The sequence below is a fragment of the Haemorhous mexicanus genome, chromosome 2 (genome assembly GCF_027477595.1).
Source record: "Haemorhous mexicanus isolate bHaeMex1 chromosome 2, bHaeMex1.pri, whole genome shotgun sequence".
NCBI classification, from domain to species: domain Eukaryota; kingdom Metazoa; phylum Chordata; class Aves; order Passeriformes; family Fringillidae; genus Haemorhous; species Haemorhous mexicanus.
Window position 1 is genome coordinate 104744096 of NC_082342.1, and position 24021 is coordinate 104768116.

At 39.7% G+C, this 24021-nt stretch overlaps 1 protein-coding gene across 2 annotated transcripts in view; it reads left to right on the plus strand.

Moving 5' to 3' along the window:
• GLRA2 (glycine receptor alpha 2) overlaps positions 1-24021 on the plus strand; it is a 123243-nt gene that overhangs the window by 83894 nt on the left and 15328 nt on the right. For both annotated transcript variants that reach the window (XM_059840394.1, XM_059840395.1), the window contains exon 8: positions 10996-11145. In XM_059840394.1, the coding sequence (XP_059696377.1) occupies positions 10996-11145 (150 nt within the window). The remainder of the gene's footprint in view (positions 1-10995; positions 11146-24021) is intronic.

Consider the following 24021-nt stretch of genomic DNA (forward strand, 5'->3'; position numbering starts at 1 on the left):
TGCACAGATGAGCAATCTTCACTGTGAATCTTCACTGAGCAGTGGTGATATCCTCAGTGGCTCCCTCCAGGATTGTTAGCTCCCTCCTGGTTGTCTCCAACCTTTTCACAAGGTGAACATTCATCTGTCAGTATCTTGAAGTCATTCTGGCAGCAAGATTTTGCTTGCCACAGAGCAACAGAGTTCAACAAGCCTTGAGCATGTGGCATCAGAGTGGCATGAAAACCATTCCCTTTCCTTGTGCTGCAGTGCTCTGAACCTCTAGGGCCATCCTCCAGTCTGTCTGAGAGGTGCCTGTGCTGTCCTTCAAAGAGCTCTCCATGTGTGCTCCAGAGTGCTCCACAGTGCTGTCACTGGCACTGAGTGCTGTGGTGCTGCTGGTGCTCAGTCCTGTGGGGTTCCTCGGAGAGCCTCTGGCTTCTTTAACTACAGCTGCAGACTGCAGAACCAGTGTAGCCACCATGGCTTTAGAAAAGGGATGGGGGGGAAAACAGCACTTTGTAGGAGTAAGCATTGGCCATCAGGCTAAGCAATCAAATAAACTTCAGAAAAGAATTTTCCTGTTATGAAAGTCCAGTACTTTGGCTCAAAGTTAAGTTGAGAAGGGAATGTAGATGTGCTCCATATATGAGAGTGCTTGGCTAAAAGGCTTCTGCACAAACATCTTTCAGTGAGAAGCAATGGTGTTCTTAGTTATTGCTTTGATTATATATTTGTACTGAGTTCCTAACTATTGTGACTCAAAATGATTTCACTCAGCCTGAGTGAAACGTGTGATGACACTGTTTTGAACAAAGCTCTTGGTATCTGAGTGCTGGAGACAGTTTTACATTACAGTATGAGTCAGAAAGTTCTCGGATTTATAGCTCAGGTGAAAATGAAATTATGTGAAAAACATGATAACTGCAAACAAAACCTTAGTACTAGACTCTGCTTGGAAGGAAAGGTTCAGAATTTGGGGCAACAAATTTTTACTCTAAATCAGCAGAGTTTTGTTTTTGTCTTTTGAATTACTGAGGAGACAATTACGCAGCAGCCCATCAAGTTATTACCATAATCAAAATCTGCCTCCGAAAATGAGCATGAAAGGTGACTCTGTCTCTTCTGTGCTTAAGTAGCCTTCTGAGTCCTTGCAGGTGCTCCTGCTGGTTCCACAGGAACACAAAAGGGAGCCTGCAATGATGAGTTCCTCTGCAGGTTTTTCCTGCTTTTTTTTCCCCAAGGGCTGGTCTTCCACAAAGGGATTGAAAGCATAATTTACTTAATAATATCAATAGATCAGACATCTCTGTCTGGAAAGGACAGAGAAATCTTGATTAAGAAGTACTACAGAGAAGAGGATAAAAATATCACTATATTTCAGAGAATATGAGTAAGAAAAACAGGGAAGAAGGTACAGGCCAGTAGTTTCAAACTGTGCAGGTCTGTGCACCACAAAGCCTGGTGCTCCAGGAGCCCTCAGGCTGAGTTTTCTCCAAAAGAGGTGGTGCAGGTGGCTGGTCTGTAGCTGTTTAGTGGGACCCAAGTGGGTCACCCAGTTTGGTTGCTTGGTTGGAGGAGCCCATGGGAAAGTATGGATCACTCAGCTTCTTCCACCATACCAAGTGAGGTGAAAAACAGGGGTCTGGGCATGCAACCTGTGTTTCACCACAGGCAGTGTTGATCCCAGGTCTTGAGCCCACAGGCTCCAGCTAATTTGGGTGTGTGATGGGTGCATTTACATTAACACAGCAGCGCCAATCCCTCTAGGATATGGAAACTGAGTCAGTTAAATTAAAAAAAGAAATCTTTGCATGAATCTTGCTAAATGCTGCTGTTCATTCCCCTTTATCTGAATTCCATTTCCTTTCCTCTAACCTGCCCTCTTTATCCCATTTTCTTTCTTTGTGTTTATTAATATTCAGACCATCAATTTCTTTCAACATACATTCTCACCTTTGCCATATTCTATTATTCTCATTATACATCCTCTTTCAATTCTGCACTTCCTTAAGTGCTTTACTGTACATGAAATGTGACTCACTCACACTTACAATTGGAATTGGACCATGTTATCCTGCCAGAGCCTGTTTTCTTTGACATCAGCTCAGCTTCAAGATCTGTTTTTACAGATGCTTTTATTTTTAATTTTAAAACTTTTTTTTCAAAGATAGAAAAAGAAGAAATATAAAAAGACAAAAGAATTTTCATAGACTGTATATGCAGACCTATTTATTATACTACTATTGTCAGTTACAAATTGCTTAAATTATCCAAATATAAAGCATTTTTTCCCTTTCCAATTGAGTCAGATGAAAGAAGCAATTCAGAATCCAGAGCCAGAAGATATGCTAGATAAGAATGATAAGTGGCTCAGTAATAGTAAGTAACTGATCAAGTAATAGTCAAGAAAGAAGCATGTGGAGTTACTGAGTAATGTAATGACCCACCCATTCTCAGATTTTTTTTTTAGTCTAATCTTATACTTTTTATTGATAAGGCCATTTTCCCTGACCAAAGGCTTACTCTGATTTACCCATCTCTAATCTAGAGAGACCAGCAGTCATAAAAATAAACAAATGCCTTTTCCCACCAGATTACATTGCTGCAAGTCCTAGGAAATCCAGAATTTAGGAGTATGATCTTAGAGAAGAATTAGAAAATTAACTCTCTTTTCACAAACAGCAGAGACCAAAAATGAAGAAAAAAAAGCCATAGACATCCTTTTATAATTTCAGGGTTTTGTTGTTTGGTTCAGTGAATTGGATCACACTTAGTGGTTCACTTAGTTGTGGCTGCAACAGGAAATACAGCCCCGAGAAGACGTTGTAGAATGTTCTGAAGTCAGGTGAGATTTAACAAAATTTTTTATGCTATCCAATGAAGAAATCACACCTGAGCATGTATGTATAGCCGCACATATTCTCAGTAATGATCACAGTAGCTACCCTGCCATACTCCACTTCTGTGCTCCTTACCTGCTTTACTTGGAGGGAAGAGATTTGTTCCTATTGCTACAAAAATGAAATCCTGACTTGTTATTTGATAACAGTCATGCACTGAGTCAGTTAACTCTTCAAAGGTCAGTGAATAATGCAATTTGGTGCAATTCTTCCTAACTGAATGGCAGAGGTAATAACTGAACCTGCATGGCTGTGGCTGAAGCTGAATGAAGATTACTTTTCACCTGAGGCAACTAAAGAACTTTTGGATCTACAAACAAAAAGAGTTTTCTAAAGCTGAGTTAACAACAACAAAAAAAAATTCAGAAAAGCATAATCACAGCAGGAAAGCTGGCCTTAGTAGGCACTCTGCTGTGCTCAGATACATACCACACTGAATTCTGATTTCAAGTGAATCTTAAATATAAATGCTTTTTTCATCAATATCAGTATTTGACTCTCTTTATGAATTTAATGACATTGTTCAAAGATCAGGCCAGTGGTTCTTGCTAGAAAACATGTAATCTTTCTCAGTTTTTTCTCCTTAGTGATTGTTTTTATCCAAGCCCACATCCACTGAAAAATTTACCACTTGGAGTCCAAATATTCAAGTAAGCATTTAATGACATTAAAGAAATATTGTCTGTTGATTTCACTGGGAAGGAAGAGCAAAATCTTCTCGTTGTAAACAAGACCCGAGACTGACATTGTCATCTATCTGCAAGGGCTGTCAGGATATGTTTTTACCAGTATCTTAACGCAGCCACATATAATTCTCAATTTGCTCTGAGCTCAGCTCATGTGTGGGGGTGTTCTGTGTGATAAATGTCCTTCAATTACTCAGCAATAAGAAGCTGCTTCCTTGTTGCAGAGACATCAATCCTTATTTGTCACCTTTGTAAACTGATCACCATGGCTGCACCAATCTGTTGATTACTTACTTTGGTTCATACACAAGAAACATTACAAATATTGGTATTATTTATTTTATTTCTGCCAATATCAGCTTGCTGAATTTACAAGCCAAATGAAGGGCACTGAGATGTGCTAAGATTGCAGGGCTGTGGTAAGCTGTGGGGGCTGTGTGAGCACAGAATCCTAAGGTTTTTGTGGGATTTTTTGGGGGTTTTTGTGGGGCAGGAATATTTCTTCTCCCTTTGACTGTAGAAAACTTTATTGGAAATCTGGTTGGTTTTCAAGGGAAAAAAGCAGTACTTAATCAAATGGTTGCAAGTGCTTATCCAAGACCAACTTCTTGAAGACAGAAGAAGACTAAACACCCAAAATGAGACCAAAGAAAAGAGCAAGGTTGTGCAGAATACAGGTGATGAGAAGCTGATGTTTGGTGTTGCAGGCTTTTTCCTGTGACAGCTCAAGCACAGACTGTGAGTGTTACTGGCTTCTCTGAAGTCTGACCAGACAGTGCTGCCTCTGCCCAAGGCATTGGGTGGTGTGAGAGGCCTCTTGGTCTACAACATTCCTGCAGAGCATGCATGTTGGCCAGCTCAGCCATAATCTTTTCACCAAGAGGGCAGAGAGATGCAACCAGGCTGAAGAGTTGCAAGAGGCACAAATTGCTATTTCCATATGGTGTTAAAGATGTGTCTGAGCTGGTGGGAGAGGTGTCCCCAACCTATTCCTCCCCAGCATTTTTCAGGATCAGGGCAATGAGAAAAGTCAGCAGCATCCTGGTGCATGCCAAAGTCATAATAAATAATGAGCAGAGAAAATGTCACTTTTCCCCTCTCATTTTTCTATAGTTTCAATCTGTTTCCACAGGGGGCTAGGGCTCTGCTCAATCTTAGTTCCACTCTCCCATGGTTTACAAGGCATGAACTCAACACAATTCTTGGGTGGGCACACCAGAACCTCCAGTTTCCAAATAATTTAGCATTTCAGTTCTATAGTTTGTTAACTGTTTCTGCAGTGGTCTGAGCTGGGCTTGAACTCCTGAGACACGAGACATTTCCAGACATTATCGTCATCTTAGAGGTGTTACAACATGCGGTTGACTATCAATTTGTAAAAGTGGGGTTTTGACTCTGGTTATAAATTCAAATTGTGTTACTTGGTGCTCATTGACAGAGGTCAGCCTGTTCCTGCATCATCAATGCACAAGAAAATGTCACAGTTTGCTCCCAAGCTGAGCACCAGCACCATTATCTGTCCAAATCACAAGCCTTTGTTTTCTCAGCTGTAACCTGCTCTGTTAGGAAAAGTGCCTTAAGCTATCACTCAGAGTTCTTTTCCTTTGTCTGCAAAATAGTCATACTATTTTTAGAGAAGTTGAGGGCTTTTGAATCACAGAATCACAAAATGGGTAAGATTGGAAGGGACCACAGTGGGTCATCTGGTCCAAGCTCCCTGCTCAAGCAGGATGAAGTGGAAATGCTGCATCCTGTCTGAAATTTACAGAAAGAATGAATTCTCACAAATGGGGAAGACAAGGCAACTACACCATATGATTGCACAAAATCCCACATGATGAGAGTGCCAATACTTCATATGGCCTTGGGAAAAAAGCCCCAGCAGTATTGGCTTCATCAATCTGCAAACTGATTTTGCATTCATAGTATTACATCAAAAAAGAGAAAAAAGTGTTATGTAAGGTGAAACACCATTTGGGCAGGAAGATCAAAATGTGTCAATAGACACTGCCCATGCTAGAAAAAGAAATATTTTATTGCTTTTCTAAAGTGGCTTTACCTGGAAGACAAGTTTACTCCTTTTTTTTTTTTTTTTTTTTTTTTTTAATTTTCTGCCTTTACTTGTTGTCCAGCTCTGCTCTCTGAAGTTGGGGAGCTTCTTGTTTTCTCTCTTCAGTGGGAATTGGATAGAACTGGCACAGAGGTAGCTGTGACCACTCACAAACCAGGCCTGTATTTTTGGCATCTTGGCCTGGTTAGCACAACAAAAATATCTAGTAGGCCTACTAGTGAATTTTGTTACATGCCTGTTGGTGATTGCCTCTTCTGGCCCCTGCCCAGGGGGCTCTTTGAACATCTTTGGAAATGCCTTAACTCGCTGATCTTCTTCAAAGACTTGAAGAAAATTTCCCTTTATCTTTGAAGGAAAAACAAACTATAAATATTTCCCATACATTTCCTGGCTTGAATGCAGTCAGCATTTATTTCTGCATCAGCAGTGAGTGGGAGGTTTAGCATCTCATGACTTGGCAGAACCAGCAGTAGAAACAGAGCAAAAATGTTTGGATGAATAGTTTATTCACTAAAAAAAGGCAATTTTGGGTGGCTGGAACAACATGTGAATCCCTGTTGAACAAGGTGTACACTTTTATATGGAATCTGAGTAATAGAGGGAGGGTAGTAGTATTTTTTTTCACCCCATTTAAATTAAACATTTCTTGCTTGTTTCTTGTTTTGTTTTGAAAATTGCTCACTTTGCATTTAAAGTAACTTTTGTTTCAGTTTTGGTTAAAAATGATACTTGGTTCTATTTCCACCTTTCCAGTCTGAAAAATTCTTTGGAACCTTTTTCTCCAAGAGTTTTTTAATGCATGGGAGAAGTTAATTTCAAATAGTAAGATTTCACGGTAGCTGAAAATTTTATTCTTTAAAAAACCTTGCCTAGAATATGGCATTGTGTAAAAACAGAGGGTTGTGGATTCATATCACAAATAAAAGCTATTCTTCCATAAGATTATACCTACCAAAATAAGTGAATATATGTTTTTTTACACAATTGGAGTACCTTTCACTGCATGTTAAAGTTATCTTCACAGTGCAGAACCCTGGGAGTGGATGGATGTGTCTTTATTTCCGTTTTACACTCGTTTGACAGAGTCAGAGAGTTAAAGCAGTTGTCTGGATTCTCATGAGACTGGCATTGTAGCAAAAACAGAGCTCACATTTGGGTTGATTCAGAAATGTCAGCAAATGACAGCTGCTGAGCTGCAGGACCCGTGACCATGTTTTCCCCTGGATTCTCTCCACAAAGGCGTTCTTCATTCTGGTGGTGTCACGCGGCGCTGTGCCGAAAGGGACCCGAGAGCTCTGGGACAGTCACGGTGACAAAATAAAAACAGTTTGAGAAGTGGACGGTTTAATTCCCTCAAGTTCTTCATCAACAGTGTAATTCTCCTTGTACTTTCATTTCCAGGAACTTCATGGGGGTCATTGATGCTACAGCAGTGTGTGGAGAACAAGCTTGTCCTCTTTTATCCAGGGGGTATGGCCAAATAACAAATGAGGAAAATTAGGAAGGGAAAGAAGCAGCTTTGTCACATTTACTATACTTAGCCTTACCATACTTGGCTCTTGATGCAGACAGCTCTAATTCGGAAAAAGTTCCCTCATTAGCTGGCCCTAAAACATTTACAAAGCATCTGAATAATTGATACAATTTATGGTTTTATTGGTGGGAGCCATTAAATCCCCTCCTCCCAAACAGCATTAGGGAGGAAGCTTGGCAACATGCAGTAAAAAATGGAGCAGCTATTTAAAGAAAGTAAAGGACGAGAAAATCTTATTGAGCTTTCTGAACATGGTAACACCGAACAAGGCAGAGTTTCCAAGTATCCACTTCTAAAAGTGTTTTATAGCAAATGGAGCCAGTGTACTGTCAATGTTACAGGATTTTCAGTGGAAGTTTTACAAGGTCTACCTTTGAAAGAACCCCACTTATTTTTTATTTTTTGCATTCTAACTTAATAATGTCAACTTGAAATTTGTATTTGTTGCTGGATTCTGTGCTGCAAGTAAAATTATGGGAAAGATGGCGAATGCTTAGGTGACAGTCTCTATTACCTAAGGCTCATGTGGGATCATTTCTGTTATTTTGCTCTGCTCTAATTAGGATTACATCAAGGTACTGGCTAACAGAAATAAGTCATGGGGTTTATCTAGCCAAAGTTAGTGTATATCAAACATACAAGTATACCTGAAATAGCCTTCCAAAACTCCAGTCTTGGTCAAAAAAGGAGAGACTGGCATTTTTAGGGTACAGTTTATTTGACTATAGTGTAGATATCTGTGTTCCGCTTAGAAGAATTTTGTCCTAAAATTGCTTGTTTCTTAACATTAATTGAAAAAAAATCCTCACATGTACATAGTGTTTTTTAAGTTAGGTGAGAAGAAACCTCCAACAAAAACTCAGTTTGCACCGTCCTACATGTACCCAGCAGTGAGTATGGAGCATGAAGCATGGACGTGGTAGTTAAGGAAGCTGGAGAGAGAGTACTGTTTGATGAGTCCTTATCAAAGCTGATGCTATAAGCCTTTAAGTTGAACAAACATATGAGTTTTAATGCTTTACTATGATCTGGGGGAAAACCCCCTAGCTGACAACATTGGTTTTGAGTTTGATGGAAGAACCTTCCTGAGCAATGGATGTATCTAGGCTTTCATGGTTTACTCAGTTTTGCAGACTGCAGCTTCTATGAGCATGTCAGAAAATTCCATAGGTTTTTAGGCTTTGAGCAGCACAATTCTGTATATACTGGGGGGTCATAGGTAAACTAAATAAATTGATTTCAAAACAAAGGTGCCAGCTTTTACTCATTGCAGGATTTTACCGTTCATTTATTTTTAGTATGGTGCTGGAAGCAATTGCTTTCTGTTTTCTCATTTAAAGCTGTGCCATGGTGTGGCCCTGGCCAAACAATAGAACAAGCTATGTATCTGCCAAGGATATCGTGATTCTCTGATTCCAGCCCAGCGGGCTGGAGTTAAAATAATCCAGCTGGCTCAGCAGCTATGGGGATGCCATTTACGGTAGCACAGTATAAGTGGCAGGACGACTAACTCAGGGCTTCCTTTATCATTTTGCCTTCCCTGCTTTAGGCCCACCAGGACAGGATTTGCACAGTCAGAAATGCTGATTCTTCTGACTTCAGCTCCTTGTGTTGTGCTGTCTTTGACAGCACAGTCCAGCTGTTTATTCATGTTTAATACATCTCCTAAGGGCATTTGTAAAGGAAACAAACTGCCCCTTCAAGGAAAGCAGCAAACAACCTAATCTCAGCTGCATTTTACACAAATTACAGTGACTTGATTCCTACTGTGCCTCAGCCTGTGGCACAGAGCGTCTGGGACACTGTCGAGTTTTCTCTGGTTTTCACAGCTGCTCAGTGAAGATGTAACTTGTATAATTTTTTATATGTGGGGGAGTGAACTACATACCTGCTGTGTATCTAATTGAAAAGCACAGATTCATGGTGTCACATCAGCCTGCTACATGGCAGCCTGTGTGAGCTGTATGGTGGGCATTGCCACGTGGAGCTGCACTACTGCTGCTGAAAGGCATGTTCCTCTGATGCAGGCTGAATAACAGTGCTTGGCTCCTCTAAAATGTCATTCTCAGTGTTGAGGTCTCCAGGATGAAGCTCTGTATCCTTTCTGTTGTGCTTTAAATGCCAGTTCCTCTGCTTATATTGTTTGCTGAAGCACATAGTGCAGTATATTCCATTTGACATTAACAAAAGATCTTTTATGGACTTTGAAAAATGATGCTATTCAAGCACATGGCAAATAAGAGCAAAACCTATTTGCACTTAGAGGTGCAATTTACACCTAGAGGTGTGGTTCCTTCCATCACAGAATGGCTGTCCAGCCAAAAGATTGAGGTCATTTTGAATAGTATGCAAAGGATAGAAGGGGAGTTTTCCAAGGTGGAGGTTTGGACTCCTTAACATGAGTGTCAGGAACACAACATCCTTTTCTGCTGCCTTTTCAGGGCACTATATGTTTTGACTGCAATGAAATGTTTTGCCTGCAGGTTATTTTCTAAATGTTTATAATATTTCGGGGTTTAGGTACAATCCATCTTTCCTATCTTGATTCATCCGTATGAGGGTGCCATGGTTTCTGTCAAACTGAGGTGACCTTGAGGATCTGAGACATCTCCGGGGCACTGGTTAATGTGGGATACCAAAGCTTTGTGCTCTGTTGAATCAGCAAATGGACATGTCAAATTTATGATGCTGTTATTTAGACAACTGTGTAAAGCCCTGGGTGCCTCTGCCTACAGAGGTATTCTAAGCTCCTCCTTAGACATGAAGAAGAAGAAACTCTATTTGGGTGTTATTAATCTCACTGTAGAGAAGACATGTAAAACAGTTCAAATGCCTTGCATCCTAGATATGCCCATTGTTCTTCATTCCTTGATTTATTTATGTCAAAGCAGTTTATGCAACTAGCTCACATGTACATTGTAGACATTAAGTCAGATCATTGTAATTCCACTCAGGAGGTAATACCTGGTAAACAAATAGACAACCTGCTGTTACTTAATCATAAGATCTCTGCTTAAAAACTGCATGACTACAAAGAAAGGCAGAGACCAAACACCTATGGAGAATGTACCTTTGATATGCATAGTGTGTAGCTCATTAATTTGCTACTGTTTGGCCCAGTGTGGGTAATATGATAAGCATCTTGTGACATCGCAGTGCTGTCATATATCTGATTTTATTGTGGACCAGTCAATTCAAATCAGAATAGATTTTTACTAGAACAGAGGCAGCTGGCATTTGGGTATTTTTAGTAGATGATATCTATGAAGATTTATTTTTCTTATAGAGATGTTGGGTAAAGGTCTCAAGCAGCTGGGATGGAATATTTAATTGGTTAAGTTGTATCAGCCCATACAATAGAATACCCTGAGTTTACTTTGAGGTTGTGGATACCACATATAACTAATTAAGCATTCTAATTAAGCATTATAGCAATTGGTTCATAAAAAATTTAAAAGGTGAAACCTATAAACTTTCTACAATTGTTTTTCAGTAGGTTTTTTATCATATCTTATATTTGTTTTCTTTTTCCCAAACTTTGGTTGTGACAATAAGAACACTTGTATTTTGTTAAAGTAACCCTGATCTTTCTCTAAAGGCAATACCTCATTTGTGTATTCTTTGTGGACACTCATTTTCTTTAGTAGTTGAATTATGTATTTTTTATTGGCCAATGAATTAACAAATCAAAAGACAGAATAAGAAAAACCCACCTCATGGAACTCATGCTGAGCAAAAAAATGTGTTTATTTTTTTCACATTGATATTTTCAGCTTAGGAAGTAGTTTGAGATATAACATGCTGTGTCCTATTTCTTTCTAGGTCTCCTATGTAAAAGCTATCGACATTTGGATGGCTGTGTGTCTCCTCTTTGTCTTTGCTGCTTTGCTGGAATATGCAGCAGTCAACTTCGTTTCACGGCAGCACAAAGAGTTTCTGAGGCTTCGGAGAAGGCAAAGAAGACAAAACAAGGTACAGCTGCTCATTACCTGGGGTGTCTGAATGTGCCCTGACTGCCCTGCTCATGTGCAGCTGATTTCCTACCTCACTTTTTGCCCTTGCAGGAGAGTCTTTTTCTAAAGTTTCCTTTTGAGTGATTTACTCCTTGATAAGAGCTCATAATTGGCTGCTGGGTTTATTTGCAGCATATTAAGTTATCAACAAATGTCAGTAATTGGTCACCGATTCCAAGAATTTTCTTCTCTTCGTGCAACAGCTGAGGCAGCTGGACCTCTACTAATACTGGGCTACTACATGGCAACACCAGTGGATAAGGAACTGTTGGATGCAATGACACAGATAGAGGAATGATATTGTCCGTGTGTGCTGTCATCAGAACATGCCTGAGATCTGTTTTTTCTAGTGCTGCCCTAGCTATGCTAAAGAGGGAGATTCCCTAGGATAGCCCATTGCAATGATTGGCAGTTCTGCCTTCACTTTTACTGGTGTCTTTCCCAGCTGAAACCAGGAAACATGGCCATTTTACAAAAGGAGAAGGATTAGGAGAATTTCCTCTCTGGATTCTGTCATTTCACAGTTTGCGACTGATGCAAACTTCAAATATTTAGCAAAAGACCTCTTTGTGAGTGTCCCTATCACATAATTTTATGCCAATGACTGATATGTAGAAGAGGGGATTGTTTGTAACCTAGATGTCAGTCTAGAAATAATTTTAGGAAATCTGTCCATCTGTCCTGGGTTGTTTTTTGTTTTTTCTCCAGTAAATGGGAAGACAGGAGTAGACATTAAACTGAGTTTTATTCAAGTCATGATCATTCACATGTCTAGGGAATCTGGAACTATAAACTCTACGTATATATTTTTTGCTAGGTGAAGTAAATATTTGCTTGAGCTGCATGAGTGCTTCAAGCCACAAATAATGGTTTCCTTTACAAGAGGGATGACAGCAATGGCACAGGGCATTTGTGTTTTGACAGGTCTGTCTAATAAATGTTCTGTAGCTAATGTAATATTTGATGGATACTCTGGGAAGAAAGCTGTTCTCTAGTTTAATATTATTGTCAGGTGAATTGAGATTCCAGTGAAGATAAGATTACAGGAGAGAGCAGAGATGCTTGCCTGTCTACAGACCACACGCACTGCCTCTGGAAGCTTTTGTTTTCAAACCCAGCATGGCAGCAGCAGAAACTTCTGTATGAAATCTGTAATTTCATTTTTGGATGCAAGATCTGTTTTTGTGAACAAGTAGCCATCCGTGGTAAGTATCCAGTGACATTACTCAAGTTTATGAGATATTAGTCCATGGAAGTAGTCATTCATCTGCTTTGAAAACTATTATTTTGGTGACTGTGAAAAGAAAGACTGTTAAAATCAAATCATCAGAAGACTTGTGTTTATCCTAAACCATGTGGTGCACGGATTCTTTGCAAAATAGGTAACAACATAATTAAATACAAGGAAATATGCAGCTGAGTGAGCTAGACCTATCCATTTGCATAGGCTTGCTTTTTTCCTATGAATTTGGTTGCAGAAATTTTAAAATAGGGAACAATGTTACTAAGGCAGTTTTTTAGGAGGTATTTTCTACACTTGATTTTGTCTCTCACGATTTTCTCAGTTTATTTTGCCTTGAAAGTGATTCTCATTGTTTTGCATGATGGTCTTCTCTAACCAAGCCATTCTTCTCTTTGCCTGTTGTGTGTGTGTGTGTCGTCATGCTGCTGCTGTGGTATTCCCATTCTTGCTGCTGCTATCTATGCTGACACTCTGGGGACAGGCACAGACTGTGGCTGTTGGGAATGAGAGCGTTGAGTCCGTGCGGCGCATGAATGGCTTGCGGAGCAAAGAGTCATCAGCTTACGGGACAGTGAATCAGATCGGCAATTCAAGTTTGAGGGTAAAGCTGTAGTGAGAAAGAGAAAGCAAGAGAGTTTTAGTATGTGCAACGATGCCATAAATCAGCAAAATGGACCATTTTGATTGGCATCACTAGTAGTCTCTTGCCTTCTCTTTGCTAAATGCCCCACAAAATACACAGTACTGTCCCCAGCATGAACAGCAGTTTCATGTTGTACATTCTTATGGCCCACCCTTATGCTTGCTTTTTACTGTGGCTGGGCTATGTCACCCCTATTCCAAACCTCTTAGGGAAAGTGCATGCATATTCAGCAGCCTGGTCCTGTGTAGAGTGAATGGGGTGGGGGGAGAGGGCCCTAGGAAGTGCCTTGAGACAGTAAATCCCACATTGTGTCATCTTTCAGATGTGCGTGTCCCAACAGAATGTGGTACGTATAACAAAATGCGGTTTTGTTGCTGTGGTGTTTATTCCTGAACTGTCAACCTGCAGCCTTCCTCATCATGATGTCCCAAGATCTGCTTAGTGGAGTATGAATAGCTATGAATGAAAAAAGTATTTCCTTGGCTTCTTTTTATTTGCTTGGAGAAGAGCCATGAAGTTGAAGTCTTTTATGCAGTGTAACGTAGCAGATCAGAAGCAATATGATAGCAGCTGATACATCCAGATTAGGGGTGAGTTGTGGCGGTAATAAAATAAATGATGGTGAAAGAAACAAGCTTAGTGTGCAGCTCACTGCTTGCTACCAGTGGCTGAGGAATGAAATGTGTTCATTTAAATAAAATGGGACTGTGGTTTTAATCTTTCAGGACTTGATTTCCTAGAACAAAAACATTGTCTGAGCCACTCTTGAGCTGTAAAGTGCTTCCAACTTTGATCAGGCTCTGTAAAGTCATGTTATTATAAAATGCATATGAATTCAGTGAATTTTGTACGCTGTAAAGGGACTTTATAGCTTCCAAAATCAAAGCAAAACTCACAGTTCATATTACACAGCAAAATTAAGATAGAGGGTTTACAATTCAATAAGTCATTCACTTTCAGAGCTACAATATCAAGCAGTTGAAGAGAGCCTTACTTTCTGGATACTTTCTATTGTAGAACTAATCATATTTACATATATACAAAAACTGAATATTAAAAAAAATCAGGGGCTCTCTAGGAGATATGACCAGTATTAGTATGCTGCCACTGAACAGCTGATGCATACAACTACAAAAGTAGTCCAAGTAAGTACTCAGTGCTGCATATCTCACCAATCACAAAGTGCTGGTAGTCCAGTTAAAGTTTGTGCAAGTTGTGGTTATCCCCTCCTTTAGGGAAGCTTGCAGAAACCTCTCTTCTCCTTTAGAATATTGTGCATACACAGACAGCCAGGGCAGTACTCAGAGGGGCCATGTCACTGCAGCGCTTTTGCTGCAGAGCCCAAGAGCTGGAGCTGCTCTGGTATTGTTTTCCCCTGGAGAACTCCCGTCACATAAGTGATGCACACTTGAGAGGTTAACAGAGGAGATGTAGCAAGGCAGAGGTTTCTGGAGCAATGCTACCATGGTTGCAGCTTTCTGCTCAAGAGAAGGATGTTTATGCACAGAAGAGAACATAGGAACAGAGCCTGTGGTGCCACAAGAAGCCTCACAAGCAGGGAAATTGATTTGTTGAGGTATTGCTCACTGAACCAAAGCTTATGTTGAATGCAAATGTGAAAGTCATAGTCAAGAGCAGACAGTGTAAGAGTGTGGTTGAGTATCTACCCTGCATCACTCAGTGCTAATCTAGGGAAAGGAAAAAGGTGCTGAAGCACATCTTGCCATAATTCCTGGATTTGCAACTTTATCTACAGGACAAGAAAATACCTGTTATTAGTTTTGTAAGCCTGTATTTCTGGCACTGCTTTTGTTATTGCCTGTGCTGGGTCTTGTTCTTAGTGCTGCAACCCTCAGACCAGTTGGTCTGAGCAGACATCTGAAGAGACCATCAAATCTCTTAAGTCAAGCATCAGATTGTTAATGTTTTTTCTAGGAAAAGTCTGGGTTGTGTTGTTGATCATCCAGAAATTGTATTACAGATGAACCATTTGAAAAGACAGCTTTATCAGGACCTGTTGGCATCTTCCACATACACAAAATCCCTATATCCTCAGGTTATCAGTGCTTCACTCTGTCTGTCTTCCCCACACAAGTTCTCTTGGAGGAAGCATTCAAAGTTTGTCCTAAAGGTTCATGTAGTCTTTCTGCTCAAGTTAAATACACCCATCAGTGTAAATAAACTTGTATTTAGTACTTGATTGCTGAGAGAAATGATTGCCTATTTCTTATTTATCATGGTGCAATAGAGAGAGTACAAGCTGCAGAAGCCAGGAGTCTAATGATACTGAGGATGTAGTGGAGTTATATTACATTAAAATCTAAATGTTTATTGTACCAGATCACTTGAAAGAAAATAACCTATTTTAAAATATGATTTTTAATAATTAAACATTATTTCTTAGTTTTCAAAATGATGGGCTTCCAGGGAAGCAGAACTGTTTACTCAGGTTCAATCATTCCTTTTTGAAAACAATAATTATTATGTTATATGATCAGTAGTCAAAATGAGTCACAGTACACTAGTATTCATATCATCATCTCAGAGAAGACTTCCTAAATTATATGTGTGATGGTTATCATTGTGGCTGAGACTAGGGGCTAAGTTAAGGACCATTAGTATGAAAAGCAATATGTTCTAGCTTGAATGAAGAACTGTGCAGCTGGGAGATGTGACAGGTTTAATCCCATGTGCAGGGCACACAGAGCAAAACAAATAACAATGCTGCAACCGAGGGGGTTCCTATGCATGCAGATTAGCAAAGGGGTCACAAATGGTGTTTTCAAATGAAAGAGCTGTGACTGGGACTAAGTGTGATTACAGAAGGAAAGGATAACTCTCTAAGCAAAGCTGGAAGCACCTGGTTGAATTCTTCAGAGAATTTTTGGCCTTTGGATGGAGCTGCCAGTGGTGAAGCAAGTACCACAAGTGCCCAGACAAAGTTACTGAGATAATACAGTATTTCTACCTTTCAATAGGAGTAGAGATATGCATTGAGTAACACCAGCTTCTAGAGACCATCTCTATCATTTCAATCATACTGAAATCCCTCTGTCAGATCCCCCAAATAATTTTCTAAGGTGTTCTAGACTTGCCCATTGAAAAATAAAATCAGTGCTTTCAGCCTGACTGCCTTTAAAGCACTTGGCACCGCTGTCTCTGGTGGGAATGCTTTCCTGCTGTCACCCGTGTGCGGCGCATTCGGCGGGAGGATGTGTACGCTCCGCGTTATGTAAGGTGCCGCATCATGTGAATAATGGAAGTGCTCAAGGAAAGCCCTTTTGCTGAGCTATTTTTGGAACTCACTGAACAAGCTCAAACACATGAGTTTCATTGTGAAAAATAGGAATCTGAGTCTGAATGGCTTTTTCTCTCCCTCTCTCTCTCATCTTGCTTACTTTAATGGATTAAAGCGCATGTAGCTTCTGCTGTAGATAAACACCCTCAAGATACTGTGGTTACTTTTATTTCTCCAAGGCAATTGAATTAGTGCTTTAATGTAACTGTGCAGATAAAAATCCATTAGAAGATAAATACACCAAAATTATCATTTAGCTTGAAGTTATAGTCCCACATACAACTACAGTGAATATTTGGCTGTAGTTAAACAATAGACACAATTCACTGCATCATGTTGCCATGTCACTTTGTAGCTTCATCTGAATGTCCTTGTCTGTCTTTTTATATTGAGCATGAATAAGCTAAGAATACCCCTAGTTAATATCAGTGGAAGTATCTGTATTGTTTATAAAATGGACATACCTCATGTACTTTAAACATTTTAAAAAACACGTCATCTCAAATTTGAAAATTATCTTGATATAAATCCTTAGTCTAGCTCTAGGCACAAATCTAGAGACATGAGTTCCCAAAGAAAGAGCAACCTGTAAGAAAAAAAGCAATTCATTCATGGGGATGGTATCCAAGCAATGGATCAAAAAATTCTCATAAGAGCAGTCTGACCAGATAGAGAGACTAAATTTACTGGAAATGTAGATTTTTCAGTGAAAACCAAACACAGACAAAGTGGAAGAGAAAAATCGGGTTTCGTAGTGTCCTGTTTACAAGGGTAATTGAAAGTGAAATGGAAGCTTTTCCCTCCCTTACTGGAGAAAGGAAGGTTAAAAATTCTAAACCAATTACTGTGTTTTTGTGTGTTTTAGTGCGTCAGACACTAAAAAAAGATGGACTATGGTGGGGTAGATTTTTTGCCCCAAACCAAAAAACAGAAGAAGAAATGGATGGTTGCATTTCAAGGGAGAGAATTCTGAAAGCCAAATAAAAAACCATGAAACATTCTGTAACAACAGGCAGACTAATTTATGGAACATGTCATACCAGTTCCTAGGAAAGTCCCAAATATCTAAACAATAATTGAAGTGGGTAGAGTGCTAGTGCACAAGCTGGAGTAATGGAATCCAGGTACCAGAGGAGAAGAAAAACCAGGAGAAGAAAATAAAGAGAAAAATTTAGAATTTCTGGGGGGAAAAAAACCCAAACAAACAGCACCAAACCAAACCAAAAAGAAGCCACAGCAAACAAAAACAAAACCAAAACAAACAAACAAAAAAAGAAACACACAGAAAATGAGAACAAGAAAATAATAGCTAATCTAGAAAGGGTGGGAACCAGAGAAGTGGGTAACTGGTGGGGAGAAGGTAAGGCTGCAGAATGATGAATTTTTATACCTTCTGAACTGATCAGTGGTACAACAAGGAGTACTCTGTGGGGCAGGTATTGAAACCATAGGGACCGTGCAAGGCACCAAAGCAGCAAGCAGGACATGATGCAGTATGACTAACATTGCCCAGCTTGCAAATACTTAAACAAATTATTCCTTATGGTTAAATAGGATAGGAACAGGAAATAAGCTACAGTACAGCAATATTACTGTATTTCCAGCCTGGAGTGATGAAGTGACTGTGTGCTGTACCACAGGGGACAGGTAGGACTGGAAAAGCCAGGAGTACTGGATAAAGTTTTTTCTTGTTTGCTCAGTAGCAGAACTTTACTTTAGAAACTCCAGGTCCTCTCTTGTACCTGCCCAGCATGCAGTGGCTGAGAGGATCAGCTCTGAACTGACAAGCCTTAGAGACTGAAGTTTGCACTTCACTCAAGTGAGTTTGTCCTGGTAGTTACTCATGAGCAGCAGGAGACACACCAAAAATGAACTCTGCAGTTTTCCAGCTCATGAAAGGTACTCTCCAGCTGGGTGCAAATGTCTTATTTCTTATTATACCTAAGGGAGTGTGCAAACTGAAAATAGGGCAGAGGAAGTTAGAAAGAGACAGGAAATGTTCTTATTTTTGAAGCTTTAAAGCAACAAGCAGCTTTTCAAGAACCATCTGCCACAGGCAACAGATTTTTGTTTTCCAGATTATTTTAGAAAAGGGTGATTCTTTCATTGGATGTGTTCTGACCCACCTCATTTCATAGGAAAAAAAAAAAAGCAGTGATAAAATTGTCAAATATATGTTAATGATTAAAAAATATAAGGAAAGTAGACTTCAGAAGGAGTATGTTTAACCTAAGCTGCCCCTACCCAAGACTCCAGATAGAGAGTGAAAAGCCATCACAATCCCAAGATATAGGCTTAGGCAGTACAGGAGACAACTTCACCCCATATTGGTTCCTTTGTTCTTTCATTGTAGGTAGCTTATCTTGACTCTTTCCATGCTCAGAGTCAGCACCCAGTAAGGCCTTGGTCTCAGGGTTTCTCACTGCTGTGATGGCCAGGTCCTCTTTCCAATGGAGGAAATGAAGACACCAGGAGGGGAGCAGTTTCTGATCCATCATTGCCAGGAGTCTGTTGTGATGCTTCATATCAGTTCTGAGTTCTGTCCCAAGCCTCATTTTCAACAGCAAAATAAAGTATTTCAAAATAAATAAATAAATAAATAAATAAATAAATAAATAAATAAATAAATAAATTAGTATTTATGCAAAATGCAAAATAAATGAGTATTTCTACAGGAGAGTGAAGGGGTTGAGCAGTTAGAGCCAAGCATAATGCAGGCTGAGAATGCACACTCTGTGTCTGTGTATTCCTACCCTCACTAGCAGCCCTGCCCGTCCTGTGGATCTCCAGAGCATACTACACGACTTGTATCAAATTACATGGAAACTGGTGAGATGGGCAAGTGTTCAGTAGGATCCATGAGATGCATATTTACATCTGACCCAATTAATCCCATTCTCCACAGGGGATAGAAGCTGCTATTTGAATGTAATTAATTGTGAAGCATTCTGTAATGATGTTGTCCAAATGGCATTGTTCAAAACCAAATTGTATTAACCAGACTGCTGAAAGCTCATTCTCTCTCAAGTCTGAAAAACTTCATGGGTTCCCATAAAATCCAGTTTTTACAGTACTTTTAAAAAGGTGGTGTTGAAACGATTTATTTCTTTACTTTTGTTTTCTTCCCCTGAGGGAAAACAGCCTTGTTTATAGTCATTCCTGTTCAAGTTGACAGCTTTTCTTATGGCAAACTGATCACTCAGAGCCTGATTCTGACACATATGGCTTGATTTAATGATCAGATGTGGTTTTTTCTCTTGATCCACTGCTGGAGAAAGATGCTATTTACTACAATATGATAACTTGTACTTGGGTATTTCTCTTGTGGCCTGATATTGAAATTTGTTTGTTTGGTTGGTTGGTTGATTTTTTTGTTGGTGGTTTTTGTAGGTTTCATTTTTGTTTGGGTTTTTTTTTTTTTTTTGGTGGGGGATAACACTAATCTTTCACTCCATGTTACTGGGAGTGGATGGATAGGATAGATGAGGAAGGAGATTTCCTTTTCTACAACATGAGGAGGGGGCTAGGGATAGTTGCACTGGAAGGAATAAACACCTTGAAACCTTACATATTCTGGGCACTTGTTGCTGAGTCTTGCCAGACTCCTCGAAAAGACTCATTTTGAGTTGGGAGCACCTGAAAATTCCATGCCAAGACAAACCATAAGTCACTAAAAGTTTACTCACTTCCACCCTCTGGGAACTCCCAATGGTATCTCAGAGCTGTCCACTGGCTCTTCCCACACTCTGCATCTTCACTACTGCCAGATCAATGTCAAGAAGGACTTACTCTTGAAAAGCTCCATTTTCCAGTGGCTGCTTGAATATATCTGGCATACTGAGCATGTCAGAGTGTTTTTAGCTCCTGGAGAAACAGATTGGAAAGGTCAGAAAATGCTGTGTGTTTGCCAATACACATGAGGTGCCAGAAGTCCAGAATCCTACCTGTGAATTTTTGCATTGATCCAGTAACTTCTCTATGAGCAAGGATATAACTCTTAAAGTCATTTAGTTTCTAACTTTTATGTGAAATTTTTCATACAGATACTGTGTGTGCATTTGTACATACAAATAATCCACCTGCATAAGCGCAAGTTTTTCACCAAGGGTCCAAGGTTTTATTTTCTCTGCAGTAACATGACAAGATGCTTTGGAGACATGACACCTTTGCTTTCATGCTTCACCTCACTCTCTTCAAGTGGTTCTCCATGAGAGTTCTGATATAACTCTTTCTGCTAGTCATGTGGAAGCGCTCTGCCTGTGACTCATTTCTTTTTCTGTTAAGCCTTCCCAAGCCTGCTGGTGGTAGAGACTTGCTTTTGGGTTCTCTGTAATATTCATCTGTCAAAATAAGAATAAAGAATAAAGATCACAAACTCTGTTCATTAGAGATTATCTGCGTTGCACAAATGTGAGATCTTGCACACCATTCTAGTAAAGAAAGTTGTGCATTTCCTCTTCAGGATGTAAAGTCTTACGGGCGTCTGCAAGTAGCAGCCTTGACACTCTCTAGCACAGTGTTTCCATTAAATTTATCTATCTGTTGTCTGTTAACTTATGCCAGATTTCTTTTTGACTTCCTCAGTGGAATCAGGTACCAAGTCTACTCATTTGCCCCATCAGCAGAATTTTCATCTTCTAGGCTTTTTTTTGTGTGGTGATCCTCACAGGCAAGAGAAATTCTAGCAAGTCTAATAAACCACAATGCCACTGCAGGCTGGTGAGATAGAGAGAGCTTGTGCATCACAGGATGCTCTTTTACAGCCCTTGGTGACTTCTGTCTGTAAGTCCTTCAAGGTCCTAATGCTCTTTTTTCACCATTACACACCAAGTTAGATGAATTAAGGGGTATTTGTCTGGTGCAAGTGTTTCATTGCATGTCCAGAATGGGTGGGATATACACCAATGAGTAGATAATCAAGTCTTATGAAAAATCTCTATGTGCTCTTGTTCAATAGTTTTCCTGCCCTACTAATAGACTATGTGTTTTACTTATAACCTTCCAGTGGCTCTTGCAGAAGATAGTGGCCTTTCTTTCAAGATTTGCAAGCTCTTGCCCCATCATTTCTGGAGGAATAGAGGCAAATTATGCACATATTTGACTGCAGTTTCCTTCTTTCACCATAATGACAGCTGATCTTCCATCACACAGGTCCCTCCTGGGGTACAAACAAGTACCTCCAAAGCATTTATTTTGTAACACACACCCACGTGTGTGTGTGTGTGTGTGTGTGTGTGTGTGTGTGTGTGTGTGTGTGTGTGTGTGTGTTTGTCCAAGACCAAAATGCAGAAGAGGCATAACTTATTTTAGATACTATTCTCCCTCCAGTAGTTTTACACTGTATTTTCCACAGAGACCTCTGGATTTCTTTTGTGCCCGTCTACTTAGTAATTGCCAGTTTTCCCATATATTGGCATATCCTGCCATGCCCAGGCTTTAGTTTTCCTGAATTTATTAATTCTGGTACTCCTCTTGAGCATCTTACATTTGGGTATCATGCTTCTCACTCCAGGTAGCCTCACCAATATTTCTAGCTATGAATTCTCAAGAAAAATTAAAGAGGATTAGGGTTTTTAAAATTTATCTTCTGCTTTCAAAATTATTGCTCCATATAGCTTCTTCTTTAATTACTTCTCATCTGTTTCCTACCAAGCATGAACTTAGATGTTCGTCCTCATTTGCAAAGCTGTTTTTTGGTTTTTCAACCTACTCAGTGTGTTTTTCATGTAGCATTTGTTTTCTGCTTTACCTTTCTAGCTAGCAACAGTTTAAGTTCTTATCATCGACCCCATAAAAACTGGATTCCTATCAGAAATAAGATCTATCTTTATTATAGATTATTTTTTTTAAATGCTTATAAACACTTGTTTTAGTAATGCCTATGGAAAGGCGTAACATTGAATTTAGATTCTTATTTTCAGGTTTACATCTTAGGAAAAACAGACTTGTCACCTTTTCAATCTTTACATGCAGCATTATAGTCATAAAATGAAAGGATTTGGTAGGAACATTTATTTGGGTCATTATCCAGACTTTTTAGTTAAATAGCCAGTTTAGCTTTGAAATTCATGAGGCAGCTGTTCAGCAGCTGGCCACATCTCTGTGCTGTGGGAAGCTCCATCTGGAGATCAAAAACTCCAAGAAGGCTGTCCTGTGTTGGGCCAGGGCTCTGCCTTGATGGGAAGCTCTGTGTCGCAGCAGTATGTCCTTGATGCATCCTCCTGGGCTCCAGGACTTTGCAGCTCTAGGACTTTCTAAACCAGAGGTGGTATTTTTGTGATGAGCAGCCTTTGCTATTTATGGATAGAGCAGTCAGTTCAATGTGATGATTCATGAATTATTAAAATACTTTTTTAAAACTTGCTATGAGTTGTTCATATTCGGTCTGCATCACTTGTGGGACTAGGAGTATGTATGGCCACTGGAGCCAACAGGACTGAAAAGGGCATTGGAAGTGGAGGAAGACCTGGTGTGAGGTGAATCCAAAGATAGAAATGACCAAAGCTCTGCATTAGATGAAAGCAAACAGGATGACTAATGGTTTTGCAAACTGTAGTGCATATCCACAGTGTTTGGTGGGTATTTGTCACGAGCAAAGTAACCCTGAGTTGAGTGACTGCACCTGCAAGGAGGGCAGGGTTGAAAGACAAAGGAGGGGAGGCAGTTGTGCTAGTTTTCTTTCCTATCTGATGTATTTCTGTTTGCACCATTACACAAACAGGAACAAAATCAGCACATTTAGGGATTTAGAATAAGACAATTTCATTCTGCCATTTCAGATTTCTCAGATGGTGGTTGGGGGGTGGCTGGTGGTCCTTAGCCCATGCAAAGAAGAAAAAGTAATGGGGAAAACAAGATTATTTGCTCTTATAATTAACATTTAAAACATTTAAAAAAGGAAATCATTAAACACTAAGTCAGTGCTGCTGTTCCAAACTTTCACCTTGGCTTTAGACTTGATGTAAAAGCAATTGATTATCTAGCTGTTGCAGTTCTCTTTTAAAATGTCTCTGAGAACTGACATTTTGTTCCTTATCTTGAAGATGTCCTAGATTTCTGTCATGAAATCTAGTGGAGTCAGTTTTTATATTTTTTGCTAATGGGTTGGTCTTTTATTATGCTGCCCTTACTGTTACCTGTGCTAGATGTTCATGCAATGGAGACACAAAGTGCACTTTTTTCAAAAGGACCAGACAGGAGTGTGAAGAAGAAGAAGAAGTGAAGAAAAAATAATAAAAAGTCGAGAGAGAGTAGCTTTTTTCAAGCACAGAAAATGTTGTCTGGCTTCCTAAATGTAAATACTCCTTTTTTTCAAGTTTGCACAAAGGATGTTTTTCCCCAAAGACATGACAGCTCTTTTAAGATGCTCTGGTGCTGTATGCTGCTGTTCTTTGACTTCTAGATACTGGGGATGCCTGTTTATGTTGCCTGTCTCTTATTTGCTCTTTGATCTTTGTTCACTTTCCCTTGCGGCTTATATCGTGTTATTTTGTTGTAAAAATAATCTATTTGAATTTTCCTTCTTGATGCATGGAGACTGCTGCTTTTGTCACACTTCTCTGTACTGTTACTGCTCTCCTCTTTGGTGAGTTCTCTTGTGAGTATTTGTGTAGCTGGGGTTGAATATCAGACTTACATCATGACAACAGAT